General features: G+C 33.8%; 1 protein-coding gene across 1 annotated transcript in view; it reads right to left on the bottom strand.

Moving 5' to 3' along the window:
- Nucleotides 1–17,084, bottom strand: part of qless (decaprenyl diphosphate synthase subunit 1 qless) — a 40,992-nt gene extending 23,908 nt beyond the window's left edge. Inside the window, exons 1-2 of the mRNA XM_077436864.1 lie at nt 17,007–17,084; nt 128–267 (exon numbers count right to left, since the gene is read on the bottom strand). Coding sequence (XP_077292990.1) covers nt 128–267; nt 17,007–17,084 — 218 coding nt within the window. The remainder of the gene's footprint in view (nt 1–127; nt 268–17,006) is intronic.
- Nucleotides 17,085–20,444: the final 3,360 nt, after the last annotated feature.

Genomic DNA, 20,444 nt, shown 5'->3' on the forward strand with positions numbered 1-20,444 from the left:
TCAGGCATTCAACGGCTTGCGTGAGAATAACCACATACATACCTAAAAACAATCGAAATATAAACGATCGATCGATACCTTAAATATGTACAAAACAAAAAAATATATAAGAGAAACTCAAATTTACCTGTTTTCTCTGTATATGTGGTAGTTGATCGCTCTGGCCATCAATATGGCGACCATCGGCCGCAGAGCTTTTCCTTGACCGTCGAAGTAGTACGATGCGATTGTGTTCAGTTCCGGTTGATTTGTATTTTTGACCAATTCCTGCAATAAAAAAACAACACAAAGGTCAACAATGTCCTTAGTAGGTATATATGTACGTACTACTTACTACTACCCCCTTGTCGTATAAACCGTTGTTAAAAAAAGACGTTGCGCAACGAATTCAATCACAATCGAAGGTCGTCAAAGTCGATGACCCAGTCAAGGTTTGTAAACTGTTATTCAACTATTCAAATTCATTTGTCACGCAACGCCTTTTTAATGCTAATTTAGCGAAATTTATTGCTATACCCGTTCATCACTTGAATATTCACCTATTAGGGCCCAGTGACCGGTTTGGCCCAGGATATGCATACCTTTCTGACACTTATATCTGGCGTGTTATCTTTATGTACCTATTCGGCGAATATAATACGTGCGACACACCGTCGATGACTCTTTCTAATTATAATTTTATCAATGGCTCAACAAAATAGTCACAATTTGATTTTAGTGTTTGTACATTTTTGCAGTCGGTGCCTAACCACTGTTTTTGACAGTGAAAGTTGTTGAAAGCCCTCATAAAGAAACATTGAATTTGATCTTAAAAACAATTACTTTTATAAAAAAAATGTAGTTACTTACACATAGAAATGTACATACATATGTATTCCGATGAACCTTTTATAAGTAGAAAAATATGCAAAATTAAAACATCCGTAAGTCTTCCGTAGAGGACAAAAAAAACAAAAGTGATTTAACAATACGGGTATTGAATAAAAACCTAAAAATTAAGATAAGATTGAAGAGTTTTAAAGTGATTGAACCCGGAAAATTGTTTATTATGATAACAAAAAGTTCTTTACTAGCATCTTTTAAAACATATTTTTGTATAATTTTAGACAGTGTCGATTTGTGGATGCTCTTTAGGAGTTACAAACAAATACAAATCACAATCTAATTCAGCTAAATATTTAGGACTGCACCTTGACTCAAGGTTTACATGGAGGCATCGCATCAAGAAAAATAGAGCATATTCGAATCAAATACAGAGAGATGTACTGACCAATAGGGAGACGCTGTAAATTAGACCAGCACTGCAAAAAAATAATATACCAAGTCATACAATATATGTGCAAAGATGCCAGTTTCTGGGGATCATCACTAATGCATATCGTTTTGCTACAAATGCAGAAATCCACAAGGAACTGAAAATACAGACAGTACGAGAAGCGATTTGGGAATGTGCTGGGAAGCACGAGGTGAGACTACACTGTCACCTCAATATATCTATAAGAAAAGTGTAAGAAACCTCAAAAAGCCTAACGAAGGCCAATTTTAATTTTTTGGACAGGACAGGGATATCATTGATGATGATTTGGTTTCTGCTGGCCAGACCATGGATTTGTGACTCCAGGTCGATCGTTTCCTATCAGAGTTTGCCAATTTATCTAATTTTCATTGAAACAGTTCCAACAAATTAGGAACCTTACCCATTTTCTCGCAAAATCTCGAGTTTTCAGCAATATCGATTTTCGCGGAATTGTTTAAAATACTGCAAATTTACAAATTTTACCATAGCCGTCTCTGTGGATGTTAATTGATATGTATTTACTTTGTATTATAATATTAAATGTACAATGTTTCTGACCAGGGAGGTACATTGGGGTTACCTTTTAGGCCTTCCTGGTATAAATGAAAAATAAATAAATACATGGAAACTAAATAAATAAAGATCCTACAAGTGAACTTAAAATATTGAAGAAACTTTGCAAATTTTCAATGAAAAACACACAGTCAATCTATCCAAAATGTACCAGAGCATTTGCGTATGCTTACATATGTATGTATATATGAATGTACTATAATCTAAGAATTTAAAGCAAACACAGCGTTTTCGGCGAAGAATCGACGTTAATTCTGAGGCACGCACGAATTTCGTATAATCGGGACTTTCTAGCAGCCCGTTTCCGGTCGGTACGAAAGCTCCCACGTACGAGACACGTGTACGAGTCGAGCAGCCTCGGGCCCGAGGATCGTGGCAACAGTTCTCAATTAAAGATAAATATCCGATAACGGTCGAATTCAAAGCGCCTACGGTACCGGGTGGACGCGCACTTATCGGGTGCCCCTCGTCGGGAAAAATGTACAAAAACGGCCACCTGCTAGTTTCGAAGCGGTCATAAATTACGAGGCAGATTCGATTACGACCGTTAATTGGACGGTATAAAACTGAAGCGGATTTCGAAAGCACCGAGATGAATATGTATCTATGTACATATGTACGTGGGTCTTCTCTACTGCGGCTGCACATGCAACCGTCACTTGGGCATGCCTCTTTTCTAACGACGTCGATTAATGACGGTTGCTATACATACATATGTATGTATGTAATTGGTAGCGTCGGAGGAATATGTCCGTATATAGTCGTCGTTAAATTTAAGGATTATTTTAAGATTAATATGTATTAATAGACGTTTTGCTTGACCCAACTCGCTTTCTTGCATGTATGTATGAAGTTTCGTTGCTATTTTAATCTCACGCGTCTAATGCTGCGTACGGACCAAACCAACGACGATTTTGGTCCAACGTTTTAACCAGCAGGATAAAACCAGTAGCGTACAAAATATCGAAATAAAAATTAAATTTAAAAATTGAAATTAAATATCAAAATTAAAAATAATATTATTATATTAAAATTAAATTTAAATATCAAAATAAAATTATAATCAATATATTAAATTTAAAATAAAATATTGAAAGTTAAAACAGAACATGCCCAATTTAAATAAATTTTCGAGATTGACCTAAAATTAGATCATCAACAATCATATACAGGTAATCCTCGACTTTTGTTTGTCGAAGATGTTTTGACTTACGAAGATACGCACTAAGATCGAAAAAAAAAAATCAAAGAATTATTATTTTTACTTCCCCGTAATGCGCAGTTACTGAGAATATATCATGTGTTAGTATGGGTGACCGAGCGATGGTCCCAACCCGGCACGTAGTCGGTTTATCAAACGAAATTTTTTTAGTCTTCAATTGTTTCTCTCGTCGAAATAAATCAATTAATTAAATCATTTCAGAGGTAAATTTTATCGGATAATGTCTTCAATTGTTTCTCTCGTCGAAATAAATCAAATAATTAAATCCATCTCAGAGGTAAAATTTATCGGATAATGTGTGATTATTAATTTTATTTCGACGAAAGAAAAAAAAACCCTTTGACAAATCACCGACATTTTTTTTGTTAAATATTTCATGGACGGCGAAACACAGTAGTTATCGTGACGACTTATAAGAAACAATAATTAAGTTTTTTTCGCTCGTAATTATAATATTTCTCTGGTTGTAATGCATATCGTCGTAATTCAAAACATTGTTGTAATTCAAAACATCAACGATGATCTAATTTTAGCTCAATCTCGCTCGTTAGCTTAATTTTGATATTTAATTTCAATTTTTTTATTTCGATATTTTGTACGCTACTGGTTTTAAATGTTGGCCCAAAATCGTCGTTGGTTAAATATTTCCGAAGGGGGAAACACAGTAGTTATCGTGACGACTTATAAGAAACAATAACAAGGTTTTTTTCGCTCGTAATTATTATTTAATTTTTATTTCGATATTTTGTACGCTACTGGTTTTAAAAGTTGGCCCAAAATCGTCGTTGGTTTGGTGCGTACGGACCATAACATGCTGTCCTTCGCCTTTGGCGAATCTGTCCAACGAAAATTATTTATATACATACGAGTATAGGTAGTATTGTTCATCGAAACCGCATAAGATTTCATGGTAAATAGCAATAGCTTTCATTTAAGTATGAAAGTCATTACTCATTAGTTGAGGTTGTAAATTTTAAGTACAAAGTATGGGTCTACCTCACGGGCCGGAATGTGAAATGCCGGAAAACGCAAATATCGGGAGGCAAAGATCGAAAATCGAAATATCAAAAAAACGGGTGCATTGTAAACGGTACATACTCACTTAATTTGCGCGAGCAGGATACAACAGGAACAAGAGGAACAGGCTTTTTCTCCCGTATTAAGGTGCGCGCGCAGAATACGGGAGGAAAAGCCTGTTCCTCTTGTTCCTGTTGTATCCTGCTCGCGCAAATTAAGTGAGTATGTACCGTTTACAATGCACCTTTTTTTTGATCTTTCGATTTTCGATCTTTGCCTTCCGATATTTGCGCTTTCCGGCATTTCACATTCCGGCCCGTCACGGAGACCGCAAAGTATTCGTGTTAACTAGTGTTGTACCCGATGACATATTATCGCATGGGTGTTGATTATTGCACATTAAGTTATCAAATAATAAAAAAATAAACGAAATGTGTCGGTTCCATCCGCACGCAGTCGATTTTTTTTAAATGTATTTAATTTTATATTTATATTTAATTGTTTAATATGAAAAAAATGGTAAAAACTACCTCCCTACCTACATACACGTAGACAATATAAAACACCAATAGAAAAAATAATGAATTCATTGATGAATTAATTATATAAATTATTATCAATAGATGCTGGTAAATTCTCTACCAAGATTAAAAATTAGTAGCGATCAGTATATATATATATATATATATATATATATAGAAGTTTTTTATTTTGTTATTGGATTCGTATATAAGATTTGGCAGTGGTTTAGTTGTGACGTACATATGTTGAGTCGAAACGACTATCATAGTACGGCAAGAATTATCTCAGACAGACACACATACGAAATAGCGATATTATATATATGTATGTATGATGAAATAATAAAGAGTGCTAATCGAATACTGTTAAAAGGCTTACGTACGTACGCAAAAATGGATCTACGTATGCACATACATACAATAGTTACAAAATGTACAAGTGTATGCGTTTACTCGTTAATTAGCAATATAAATATCAATATTGAAGATTTTAGAGTGGTTTAATGATAGTAATAATGGAACTTGTGGTAATGTTTATCGAATTTTCATTTGAGAGACTAAAGGCAAAAATACACTGAATATGTGTTTTCCAGCTTGGAAGGGCGTTTCTTCAGGTCATTGTTTCATCAATTTTTATATATTTCATATGTACATATGTATGATTATATAAAATGTGTATTATTCTTGTATATTATACATATATGTATAATCTGACCACGGTGTCATATTGGGGTAACATGTGAAGACACTGTGGTATATGTATATTAAAATAAAATAAAATATGAGCCGTTATATTTGAATGTGGCGGAAGTCCAATTTTCAGTTCTTAAAACAATATTTCTGTTTGACTTATTACAATCGGATTAAGCCGAGGCGCATCCCTGGCACTGTGCGACCGTTATAATTGGTTTCAAGGATTATCTCTAGACTAAGTGCTCTAAGCTAAACAATGGCGACCGAGTTGGCCATTATTTGTCCCTTCTCAGAAGTGACCGATACCTTGGTACCGTGGGACCGAATGTCGTGGGAATACATATCCGAGTACATGACCATAACAATAGGTAAACAAATCAGACGTCGAAGATGTCCTGAGAGACCTGCCCCTTATAAGGCGGTACTTAGGCGATATCAAGACATTCTGGACTGAGCACTGCCAGTGTTTGTATCTCCTTAATCCCCAATAAATACTGTGACACGACTTTGGCCTTTTACTTGGATCCTCCACCCACCCCTACGCAAAAATACATATAATGATTTTTAGATACATAGCCATCGTGTACTGTACAAATTTTACCAAAAAAAAAAAAATTAATGCTGACAGGATAACTTTGTCAATACATTTTAACTTGTGATTGCGTGCAAACTAAATATCCACAACACCCTTGAAGTAAATAAAAAGTAACACACCAAAGAAGCTTTAAATCAATTGATTGCATGCCGTACGTCAACTTCCTCTAACAATCTACCTTGAAAATTGTATAAGACGGAACGAGAACATATGTTCTTTTGTACGATATACAAACAAACTCTTATCCAGCAGTATAGCTCGGTGGTTGCATTAGTGCTAATCACCGAGAGGTTCCCGGGTTCAAGCCCTGGGTTGACCTCGATTTAAACGAATTTACATATGTAGTACTGCTGGTCAAACTTGTTTGCCAATTCATATGATTTAATTTCTGAAACGGTTCCTTATCCAATTGGCAAAAACCATCATACGCACTATTTCACCATTATTTGAATATGATTTCAAATTTATATATGTACAAGTTTAGTACCATAGGTATCGCTCAGAGGCAAACCACATCATGGGAAAATATAAATCTAATGACAAATAGAGCACATTGTACCTAAAACATGTATCACTTGTTTCACACAACTAGAAAAAGAAGTTTAATTCGAGAAATTCGACACAATCGGCAACGAATTAGCACATGCCGTCTGCGTCGTTAATAAGTGAAAATATTTTTGTGTCCAAACGACATCTGTATCGCACGACGAGAGCAGATTTCACTCATCTGCGAATTGTCTGCGTAGATGTTTCACAACTGATGAATTCGCATGATATCCACTTAATACTTTCGTGAAAGTGCGACAGTTGACGATCGAAAACTAAAAATCGAAAATAATCACACGTCAAATACGATAGTTTGCAAAAAAAAAAACGAACAAATCTAACCCTGAACAATGTGTCATCAAACATCAAAGATATATGAAAATAATAACAAACCAGAAAGCATTCAATGCAAAATCTCGCACACGTAGGCATTTACAGAAAAACACTGTTTGTAATTCTGATCTGAGAATAATTGAAGGTAGCACTGATGACACAAAAATAAAAAATCGAAATGTCAACATATGACTTCCTTGACCAAAAACAGTCGATTTATAAATATATGTATGTATGTACATATGTATATACTTAAAGTTTTGACACTCGAAACGTTTACGTGTTTAAAATTTAATGGTTTTAAAATTACATTCGAAGAAATGATAACAAGTTTGTGCATAAAGAAGACGAAGCATAAATTACTATTATAAAATTAAAAAAACCCATTATATTAAAAATATTGAATATTTATGTTAAAAAGAAATCAACGGAGTTTGTGCACTAATAGTTGTGCAACGTTTAAAATTTCAACAATTGTACAAAATTAAATAACGCCAAAAGCCTTCACCCCAAAATTGCCCAATTTATTACTATAGCGTAAAACAACGTTAATAAAACACGAATTGATTATCAAAATATATTTTTTTCTTAAAAAAATTCGAAAATTGCGAAACGTCAACTTTTACTAATGATAACCTATTACACTGTCGCATTATTTCATTAATGTATGCGTAATAATACGCAACTTTTCACAATCTGCGCGAGAGAGTATTGCAAAAATCTTGTTCGACAACTATCGGTTTCTTTTTTCTCTTCTATTTTTTTTCTTTTCGGCGGTCTAGTTTAATCGACCCACGTTCGATATGATGTCGAATTAAAAGATCGACGAGCTCAGTCACGATTCGCATGGGTGAAAATCCGAAAACGTGATCTGAAAATAGGTCATGGCTACGCAAAACGTGGAATTACGTGGAATCTTCAAACCTGGAATACTGAAACAACTTGAAATGCTTATTACTAAACTTTTTGCTTACTATTTTACCTTTAAAGGTAACACAAAGAAAATAAGTAAGTAATTTTATTAAAATTAATATTGTTTTCCTATTATTATGTACATACATATGTACATGGCGGCAAAGATCAAAGATTTGCGTATAATGCTTTCTATTGTGTGGTCACCGGCTCAGACCCTAGCTGTGCTGCTGGCCAAACCTTGACAACCCTGTCCAATATCTCACAAAATTCGAGTTTACATCATCTCGGATTCACTTCTGCCAATTTGTCCATAGATGTCTCACATTTCGAGTTTTTCTGCATCTTAGAATTCAGCGATTTATAAAAATTTATCCATAAATGTCTATATAATGTTCTGTAAAATTACTCTATAAATTGTTTATCGATATTTGTAATTGGCCAGGAAGGCACATTGGAGATTACCTATTGGCCTTCCTGGTATATGTGTGTAAATAAAATAAAAATAAAACAAAATACGTCTTGAACTTTCGACACCATTAACCATTTAATTCAAACACCTCAATGAGGAAATATCATCCATTTATCTCAGGCGTATCTTCCAGTACTTTGGGCACATCCCGAGGAGAGAACATGTGGCAGCCTGGAAAAATTGGTCGTTCTAGGAAGGGTTGGGGGCAGCAGAGGACGATCCCCAACAAGATGGAGTGACCAGATCAGCGCTGGAATAAACTGGGAAAACTCTAGTCGAGTAACTACAAGCTGCGGAATGTTGACAGGGCTGGAAGAGCATGTAGGGCCGCATTATGAAACTCAGAAGACGGGAAAGTCAGACACGGGGAAAGAATGAATTAATCTCATAAGACATTCAACTAACAAGAAGTTTTCCATATTTCGACGGATAATCAACGGGTTGAACATATAAATATTTGCATCTAATGATGAAAAGTGTGATAAGAATAAGCTTTCTTACAATATGGACCTTTATTTTGTGTGAACCTACTGACAAAATAAGATGTATGTACATACATATGACCCAGAAGAGTCGTTCATACATCGGTCATTGATCTCGCTAAAATCCTTGTTGAAAACATGAATCCATGAACTTTCAATATAGACTTATTTACAACAGAAGTAGAACCATGCTGAACTATTATATTTAAAAACATGCTCAACTATTATATTTAAAAAGAGTCTATAGTGTTATTGTATTATTTCCGATTACGGTTTCGAACGCATTTTTTATCATATTTCAAAACGGCGACCTTGCAAAATGAATTGCCTTTTTCATCGAGAGTAATAGAGCGTAACATAGAACAGAAGCTAACCAATCGATATGCACCCGTTTGACCCGTATCAATCACGATTGCGAATTTGTCTTGGGTAATTATGCAATTATATGCGCGGTAATTCAAACTCAGCGGCCGATAGACGAACGCTAATCTAAAATTAAATCGAATCGCGAAACTTTGTAACATTTACAATATTATACAATACACTGTCCATTCATATACAAAGTAATACAGAAAAGTGCATTTGCTCATGTACTTATATGTAACGGTATATTTATTATATTATAAAAAAAATTGAATGTGACCATCCCACGACTTTATCTGAGGAATAGAATACGACGTATAAAAAACGAAATTCGATAATGAAACATACATAAACATTCACATATACCAGCTATGAGAGCATTTTTGATAAAAATTGAACGCAAATGTAGGGAAACTTACACAAAACAAAATTTCTACTTCAGGTTGTCGGATTTTGTTTAATTTTTTGTATTACTTAACATCACTAAAAATATTATAAAGATAAAATATCAAGTAGAGAGAAATAATTTAAAAGGTCAAAATAAAATAATGAAATATTGTTTAAAAAAAATTACTACTTCCAGTTTATGAATTCTAGCCAAAATCTTATCAACTCTAAGCTAGTACATAAAAAATACAAATATAAATGAGTGGTGTGGAAAAAATTCCACTTATTACTGATTTTCCTAGAATTTCCACCGCATTGTTACTGTTATACTTGAATTTTCTCGGGAAATAATATTTTAAGGGTCGAAAAATATAGTGGAAGAAAAATCGAACAAGAGTAAACTGCCAATTGGTTGACGAGTGTTTTTATATATTACATAACTTGTTATTAAGCTTAAAATTCTAGATATGAAATTTCAGTTCAATAATCCAAAGGGTTTCTGAGAAAAGCATAAAAAAACCTCGATTCTCTAGAGTAAAAGTACTACTTCCGGTAGAGGTAAAAATATTTAAAAAATATAAATGTATAAAATTTATAATTTCTATTGCATGTATGTAAGAAAGTTTCAGTTTGATCCGTTAAGGGTTGGGAGATAATTTAATCTATAAACATAAAAAAAGGACAAATATTATATAAGGGGAGGTACCATTTCCGGTCAACTAAAAAAATTGATAAAAAATTACGTAGTATCGATAAGCATTTCAGTAACCGATATCAAGTTGCATCTAGATAAGACTAACGGTGTTCAAAAAATCCCCAAAATACACAGACAAACATACTAACACACACTAACACATTTTTTCTTTGTCACGAAAACGTTATCAGTGATTGATTCTCAGTTTGAATCTGTCAAAATTCGAATTTTCGATGATCTAAAATTTCTTCTATTGTTATTACTTTATCTATGTACATACTACGATAAATATTTACAACGTACATAAATATATAAAGTAATAACATAAAATAAACGGGTGATGATGCATTAGTACTACATAGTCAAATTTCAACACAATCATATTACTCTATGTAATTTTCTGACTTCGACAAGTTGTGTCACCGTTTAAATCAGTCCTCTCGCACACACAAAAGTCATCAAATCATTTCTACCTTCTCCACCAATCTGTACAACTGATATTGAATGTTTATAATTATAATTACAATACTGAATGATATACATAAATACATGTAACAAATATATGAAACGTCAAACTTTTATGACTTTCTCCTTCCGAATGGTTAGTATGCGCGACCTGCGGATTCGAACCCGGAAAAGAAAAAAACTTGACAGGTGGCCCATGAACACTTTCATGGCCATAGCAACACCAATGAAGAATGCAGCGGCATATGTAAGCAGAGCACGACACGCTATTGAGTGTTGTTGTTTTTTTTCCTTACTATTCTAGACTATATGCGAAATATGTAGATACATTCGCATGCTGAACGTTCGTATGAAGCTTTGAATACAAACGAGACGTGTGTTGTCCAGGATGTTGATCGGTAAGGACGAAAACGAACGAGAAAAGATGTTGCTAGGTGATCAGATAACAGTGTTATTTTATGGCGTTGACGATTAAGTTATGCACAACGGAATAAACACGTAGTAAAACGAGTTTTTTTAAAAGAAAAAGATCGTATAGTTCAACTTGAAATTTGTCGGAAGAAAATGTTCAGGTAAACATTTCCCAAACTTTTTCGCATTGTGTAAAATTAATGAGTTGTAATTATTTAACGAGGAATTGAAAGTGACCTGAAATTTAACGAGAATCTTATTGTTTCTTTTATATGAGATTTTTATGTTGACATTTACTATACAGTATTATAAAAAAAAAAAAAAAAACGATTTTTGTTCACTCATTATTATGTACAGAAATTAGTACATGCAGTTGCGCTCACATAAATCACAACATTTGTAATTTTACGGTTTTTAGGCAGTTCAAATATTTATGTGTTGGGTTTTTAATGATCACATCTTTTAAAAACTATTGTTTTCTAAAATTTGAGTTCGGTTTTGTGTGAGTTTTCGAGGCGTAAATACCAAAATCGATTACAAACAAATTTGTATGAATAAACACTCGGTTATTATTAAAATCGCGAGTATGGTAAGCTCTGTATTATTTTGCTCAATTTACATTCAAGTGGGATGTTATCTATCGACTGTGTCAAGATTACTGAAAACTAAAAAAAAACCTGGAACCTTTCCTCATAAGAAGGGGTCTGGATTAAAAAGTTGAAAATTTGAAAGGCAAGATCGCCCAATAGCCTAGTTTGTTTTACGGAAGCTATTTAAAACTGCTGAAGAAATAATAAAGGATATACCAGATTATTACGCCCGGAGACCAGCCAAAAAGCCACTACTTAATGAAAATGAAAAAATTCGATTGGAATAGCCGAAATTACACAAAAATTGGAGTGTATCAGATTGATGATGAGATATATCTTCAGACAAATCCAAATTTAAGCCCTTCAGCTCAGACGGTTTTCCGAATTTTCGGCGAAAGACTTTGATCAAGAATATTTAAATATAACTCCTTTATAATTTTCCCTCAAAGACTTTCAATAGACACACCTATTTCAAAATAAAAGAATTATAGTCCGAGATAAAAATCAAATATATGGTACCCATTAAATTGGATCACAACAAAATGCCAAATGAAATAAATGCTGAGCCGGTTTATTTTCCAAAGCTTGAGTTTTTAAAGTGGACTTTCAATCACAACCTCCTGAGCTACACATGACAAAAAAAAACGATTGCTAAATAACTAGATTATAAATTATTATAAGGTATTTAGTTAGTGCAAATGGTAAATCGCACTTGTGCCAACAGTTGACGGTCGATCATCTGTAGAATACATACACACGTATGTCCGAAATCATCACAACATACACATAATTACATTGAGTAATGAATTCCTGTTAAAAATAGCGTGTACATATTAATGTACACTAATCGCCCAGCACACATTTATAATTATGTCAACTTCAAATGTCATCAGTTAACATATGATCGGCCCGGAATGCCGACAAATCGACATTATCTCGAGTTTGATATTTATCATTGAAGCCCATTCAAAATAATCATGTTTTACCCGAACACACTGCGATACGATCGCAAGGTATTAGCTAACGATACACGTAAAATATAATTCACGAGATTTTTTTCAATCACCTTTCTCATCGGAGACTGGGTCAAACGTGAGACCTTGAATCCCTGTGCAAACCTATCGAGTATGATCAAAGCGCTATTATATATATATATATATATATATATATATATATATATATATATATATATATATATATATATATATATATATATATATATATATATATATATATATCTACATATGTATGCTATGGCGAAATTTCGGACCGTGGAAAACTCGTGATATTAGCTATTTGAATATGAGAAACACTAGGCGGTTGCGAAACGTAAAGATGACTCGCCGCAGAAAACTTGCATCCACATCGCCAATTATAATCCGATTTGCGAAAATCGGACAGGTGCGTAAAGTCCGATCGATGAAAGCTGACTCTGACAGTGACATAATAAGGTTCCCGGTCAAATGGTACAATTGGAAGTTTGTGCAATGTCAACTTTTCTCAATTTCGTTCTCGACACGGTTTCTTATTGTATAGTAACTGGTTTACAGTGGATTCATCTATTCTTGTATATTGTTATGGCGCAGTTACACAATATACGATAATTCACGGTGAACTTTCATTTCTTGTTTTGGGAAAAACCGTGTTTCATATGATGAATTTATAAGCGTATCAACTATTTGTATATATGCATATATGTATTACCGACATATTCTTAAAGTGTTCTAATTGTTTAATAAATTGAAACCACCTCTCAAACTTAATATTGCCAAAAATTTCAACTACTTGTATTGAGTTCTGAATTTTTAAAGTGTCGATTGAATGAGCGAACCTTTGATAAATAATGAAGAGCAATAAATTCATAAATCAAACGGAAACCACGACAGTTAAGCGCGACACAAATGAGGTAACCAAGAGTGACACAAATTTATTTTCATCTTGTATGTAACTAGCGCAGCTTCCCTGAGATAGTGAGATTATATCATTAATGTTTAATAATCGTTTCATATTAAACTATAAAACTGACATACATATAATCACATGAAATATTTCATATGTTGCTTTCAGTAATAGCAAAACAAAAATACTATAAATAGTAATCATTGCAAAGCAAGCAAATTATCAAGCAAGGTTAGACAACTATTTTCGTAATTGCAAAAAACAGAAAGAAAATAAACATTTGACCTTTGCGTCACAGTGCAGTTTTTTTTATGAAGATACAGGTGAAGGAACTATAAACAACGTCTTGTAATATAACGATTTTTTTTCAATCGCACTATCAAATCCAAATTCAAATACACATTTGATTTAATCGATCGAACTGTGAATACAGAGCCAGCGCGAAAGTGTTGAAGTGCGTGCTGCAAAAGTAGGAAAGATCCCAAACGGGTAATGTGGGTGAGTGACGATTTCGAAACTGGCCTAGAGTATCCGCAAAGAATTTAATGTCTCGTTGTATAATATATGTACATAGATACATATGTATATAAATTATGCATAGACAGAATATGGTTTACTTTAGTGAAATGGTTCGACTGCTGAACAATGCGGTTGTATGTAAGTGATACATAATGTCGTTAACAAAGAGGAAATTCGCACAGTTGCACAATAGCATACAATTACGATCGATCGACATACACGGGGTACAATTTAATGCAAATCAGACACAGTAGAAAAAATCAATTTCGCGAATCAAAACGGTCCACCGATCGGATTAATACATAAAATTTAATCATGGAGGATTGCTATTGTATTGTAATTTACCACGAATTACAAAACAATAGATTTTGTATATTGTATATGTATATTAAAAATACCAATACGAATTCATTTCATTTCTACATTGCAAAAAACTCCATTCTGCCATAATTGAAAAAAATTTCAATTTCATTGATGATTTAGAGCAGTGTTTCCCAACGTGGGACGCACTGGAGAGCTTTTGGAATGTTTTGAAGAGGGGGGGGGGGCAATGAGGAAAACCTTCCTACCTACTATGTCACCACTATTTGAGTATGATTAATGTACAATAAAATGTATGTACAATTCATAGATGTCTCGTTAATTTGCGAGTTTTCAGTGTCTCATAATTAGAGGTAGGACCTGAAGCGTGCCGTTTATTGTTCAATTGTTGTAAAGGGATTTGTAAAAAAGGTTCGGCAAACCTTTAACAATGCATTAACAACATTTGAACAATAAACGGCCCCCTCAGGCTCCGGGCTTTACTCATAATTCAGCGACTTGTATAATAAAAATGCTGCATTGTTTGTAATTGGCCAGAAAGGCGCATTGGGGTTTACCTGTAAGGCCTTCCTGGTATAAAATGTAATAAATAAATAAATACATAAGTTATTAATAGATAAGACTTCGTGAATTAAGAGACCTACATATATGAGGCACGTGTTTTTTTTTATAGTTTTACACATCAAAATGCTATCACGCCTGATCTATGCCAGGCCAAAATTCAACCCCTGCAAGGTGTCGTTTTCAGGTGATATTTTATCCTTGTTTTGACACATGTTTGACAGTGATTCCCATATTTGAAGAAATGTAGGAAAAACTTGTCGAAATAATAAAATCTTACGAATTAATAATGACATAAACACACGTCCATTAACAGCTGGAGTCTACCTAGGCATAGCGTGCCGTTTGATTATGTGTGTCTGCACTTTAAATACATTTTTGTCTACACGTAATGATAGCAAATATCAAACTGTTGAAGCAATTATGATATTTCTCTTTTCGTAGCTAAATCTGAAAAAAATCATACTATAGGGCAGGATTTACACCAACCAGTTAAATCAGTTTTCTCAAAACAGTTCTGGAAATCGATGATAAATATGTCAAAGAAATTCCACTGAGCAATAATATTACCAAGTAATAGAATGTATGGGATGGCTAAGGATGTACATAGAAACACAACTTATTGAAAAATTGAGAACAAGAAAATTCTCAATACAGATGGATGAATCAACTATAAGAGATAGGGAGGATTTATTGATAGCTTATGTCTGTTTATGATGGGTATATTAATGGTTTATGACCTTCATTGATGCTTAGAATTTGGTGAGCTATATGACTTTTGAGATTTTTGAGGCACTAAAGTGAGATGTGGTACAAAAGAGTTGGGAAAATAGTAATTTAGAGTATTTCTTTAGCTGTCAATAAAATAAGGATGAAATCAAAATTTATTTGACTTAAATATGTACATAAATGGATAAAATCGCCTAATAGTGTCACAAAGCAGTTGGTCAGCATTCGCTGATTTTTGATAAACATACATTGTATGATATAAATAGAAATGTGTATGATAAAATATTGATATACGATATATAGGTTGGTAATGGTGACGCATTAGAGAAACTTGTTTTGTGTTCAGTAAAAAAACGTACATGAGTACTGATATACATACATACATAGATGTTATTCATAGTCTGGGGATATTTTTCAACTAAATAAAAACTAATAAATACATTGTAATTATCAATAATAAGATAGGAAATTTGGTATAACAGGCCGATTTTGCTTATGAAACCCTTTTCCAACCAACTAACTTAACTGAGTTAGTAAATTTTTCCCATAAGTACTTATGATTATATTCAATGACCCACTTCAACCTTACATACGCGTTGTCAAAAAGTGCAACATCTGGGAAGGGTGATATTTTGCGACTTCGATTACATTAGACGTCTCGTATTGAAACTGGAATCGATCGATCAGAAGGTCGCGAAATAGATACGTATGCGTCAATGGAATGGGATCGGCGATTGTAGCGCGTGTGGTATGTCATCGTGTGAAACTACGAGTGAAAGTAAAGTCAGTGGATCGAACGAAGAAAGGAATGTTGGCATCGCGAGCCACAGAGAGAGTGTGGACGTGAAAAACGAGAGTCATCAGTGGAAGGTGAACCATCAAGATCATCGAATCGCACTGTAATCAATAGGATGCCGCGGCCTCCATTATCACATTGCTTCCATATTACATACTAATGACCACAAAAAGTGGTCGTTAGAAATAAAAGACAGCATGATAATCTTAAGTAAAATAAAGAAATTATATTATATTTCATTCAGAACTCAATCCGTAGTATATGAAGTTGTAAAAATCACTTTCGACAAGTGCTGATTACTTCCTCAAACCACTATTACTTACAAAGTATTGAAGAAGGATATGATACGGAAAACGAGGACAGAGAAAGGTAACACAAATACGTGTAACTATTGGGATAGCTAACAGTGGAAGGATTAAAAGTTGAAAACAATACTTACATTAAAGCCGTATTAATTAATGAAGTTAATCCAACAAATCAAATAAAACTTCAAATAGTATTTAGTTGAAACACATCGCCTATGTACAAAATATTCAGTTTTAACGTATGATAGTGAAAACCGCATAATCTATGAACGAATTTATTTTTTTAAAAATCCAGCATCTTACTTGTCGAATGTCATCGTAGACATTACATAGGTCATCTTCCAGCAGCCTGTAGGGATCCACTTGTGTGTAGTCTGGCATGGAGCCGGGTTGGTGTGTGCTGTGCATGCTGGTCGCATACGACCTTTGGGTGATTCGTTGAGGTCTTCTGTCTTCGGTAGACCTCGTCTGCAGCAAGGGGCTCATACTGCATGATGTCAACCTGTGTTGTTGGCTCTGCGGAAACAAACGAAAAAAAAATGCTATCAATACGACTGGTGGCCAAAAAACCGCAAAAATTACGACACTCAGGCCAATTGCGATTCGTATTATTTTACGTAATAAATTGAAGCGAGCCGATCCGTGCAGAATAATATGACATAATGCGAATTGGAAGTAAAAATAAATTAGTAGCACAATGGTAATTGGGATAACGTAAGAGAGCACACGTGTTGAGCCTGCAGCATCAATTATTACGCGTCGTAATACCCCATACCTACATACATATATACGTGAGCTATTTTGAATAGTCGTGCAAAAAGATGACGGAAAATTCCCAGCCAATGCGAAAAATGTCAACGTCGAATTACGAATAGTGAAATTGAGCCAATTACGTATTGAAAGATATCGCGTATTCCGCGAATCGCTGACAGAATTGAACGACAAAAAGACGATAATAAATACAATAATCGATTATGGGTTCGGCGCTTACCCGCCCGTTCATATCACAAAAAGCTTTCATACATGCAATATTTTCCAACATTATAATAATTACAATTGAAAATTTGAAGAATAATATTGCATGTTTTGTGATTTAGACAACCAATTAACTGAGCAAGTAATAGTCAACGATTTTTTCATATACGAAAACTTGAATGAACGTCATTTATATTTGCAATTCACACTCTTAAATATGTAAACACATGTACCCACCTAATTGAATACTAAATCAACGAAATAAAAATGCAGACCATTAGTGCCATAAAAACAATATGTGAATTACAAAATAAAGTTTGATTTCAATTGATCGAAAGATTTTAAGCTGCAAAAGATTTATATGAGGGAATTTTTGTGGAAAATCAGCACCCTGAATATGTATAGATAACACAAAATATGAAATTTTAATCCTGCTTAGAAATAGTATTAAAACAAGAGAAACATTATACAAAGGTACTTAATAAACATAATATATACAAGAGCAAAATGTGTGAAATATGTACATAAATCACTGTAGCAGTATCTATTAGAATCAATGAGAATAATTTGTTACGCAAAGCCCGATCATATGATCCAATTTGGATCCAAACGATTTTAAAGTTAATAACCAAATCGAAATCTAAACATACAAGCAAAACATACAAGTACACATGCAGTGTACTAATTTTTCACGGGGAGTAACTTTTGTAAAGATTAGTGTCGATCTACAGTCAATCTGTCAAAAACGAGTTTTTGAATGAACTAGTACGGAATTTAATGATTTGTGATTACAGTCAATAATTATATGTTTAAAAAAAAACAGTTAAAACGATGTGGAAATGGTTAAAACAACTGACACACATACCAAAAATTAAATTTTAAATAGATTAATAGTACAAGTATGCCACATATTGTCCTTGAAAAAAAAAACATTTACACAATCTAAAGGGCCGACAGGCAAAAAAATTCGAGTGCACACGAAATGTCAATGAGCCAATAAATCAATTGAACTCGAAGCCCGATAAAATCGAGATGATGTCTGCGTTTAATAAGTCGACTAAAACCAATCATCGGTAATGCCAGTGGGCACCGGCGGACGTGTTGCAACGGACGCCGGGTGCACGAACTATAAAATATTGCGCATTCAAAATCGAGCAATTCTTAAAATGATTATACATAATAAACATTTTTGCAACTAATAGATATATGTATATAGAACTGTAGTAAACGAGATTGCATTCGACGAGTGCTAGCAAAAGTGTCATATGGACAAAAGGTGACCTTCGAGAATTATTGAAAATAATGATCATAACCGAGAGGTAGTTTGATTGAACACCGGAGTGCCGAGTCAGCAGTGTTAAATTCAGAAACGAGGGTAATTTAGCACCGACACGACAGGAGATTTCGAAACTGCGTGAATCCTTGGTAGGTTTGCAATTTGCTCTCGCAAAATGGTAACTGTGTGCTTACTTTGGCCATTTAGATAGTATATATTATAGTCTCGCAACCGACTGCAGTTATTATAATCTAATTCGTTCGCAAAAATGGGCACGAAATTAATCACACTTTTAAAGTAATCTTAATTTATTTTTCTGTCTGGACGATTAATCGAAACAAAGACGAAGAATTGGCGCTGTATATTCATTATAAAAAATATTATATAATATACATGTAATATAAATTTAGATAAGATGCAGAGATGTGAAAACCAATTGATGAATTTTCTCACAGTTTTGCATATACTTGTCAATTATGAACGTATATATTACATACATAATAAAAAATTATGTATATATGTATTTCATACAAAATTAACAAATTTTTGCATGTATTAGCATAAAAAATACTATTACTATTAAAAAAAATAATCGCGTCGTTATAAAATTATCATCATTAAATCATTAAACTTGTCAGTCAACTTACATAGATTTGAAATAGACAACACACAAAATAAAATAATGAAACTGCCAATTCTACACAAACTTGAACTAATAGCCAAATTTCAACAACAGATTTGGGATCAGTGTATCCGAAAAAAAAGTTTTATTGGCAGCACTTACATACGTACAATTGCTCTTACAACACATTGCTAACTAAAATTTAGATCTCATCTGATCATATTATATATGTAAATACGTACATTGCTTGATCACTCTCAGAATAGTTCTAAAGATTGGAAAGGGTTGAAATATTAGACCACACTGATTACGACTCATTTTACAATACATTTCAGTCTCCTTTCAAAAATAGAACAAAACATATAAAACGACTGAAACACAACTCTATGATCCTGATCTATCACAATAAATATTCAATCCGAATTCAGAGCATATGTAAATCTATTACAAGTTTCGCACATTCGCGAAAGTTACCCAAACGAAAGACGGATAAACTGGTGGCGCACACGGGTCAAGTTGCACACACAATAATATATGCGAGTCCGATTAAGACATAATGGATTACACAAACACATACATACAAAGTCACGCACACACACACACACCGATTAGTATGTGCAAAAATTATGCAAAAAGACAATCAATCTTTGTGGCCCGGTGAGCAAAATAGGGTCGGAATTCGCGAACTGGTTCCGAAAACTGGCCGTTCCACTTCTAACGGCGAAACTGCAAGTGTGGGTGCGCGCTGCTGCTGCTGGCGAAAACGTTGACCTTTTCCAAATTGCGTTATCGGCAACTCAATGATGACGATGATGACGGCGACGACTTCGTTGACCTACACAGCGAGAGAGAGAGAGAAAGAGAACGA

The sequence above is a fragment of the Arctopsyche grandis genome, chromosome 1 (assembly GCF_051622035.1).
Source record: "Arctopsyche grandis isolate Sample6627 chromosome 1, ASM5162203v2, whole genome shotgun sequence".
Classification (NCBI taxonomy): Eukaryota; Metazoa; Arthropoda; class Insecta; order Trichoptera; family Hydropsychidae; genus Arctopsyche; species Arctopsyche grandis.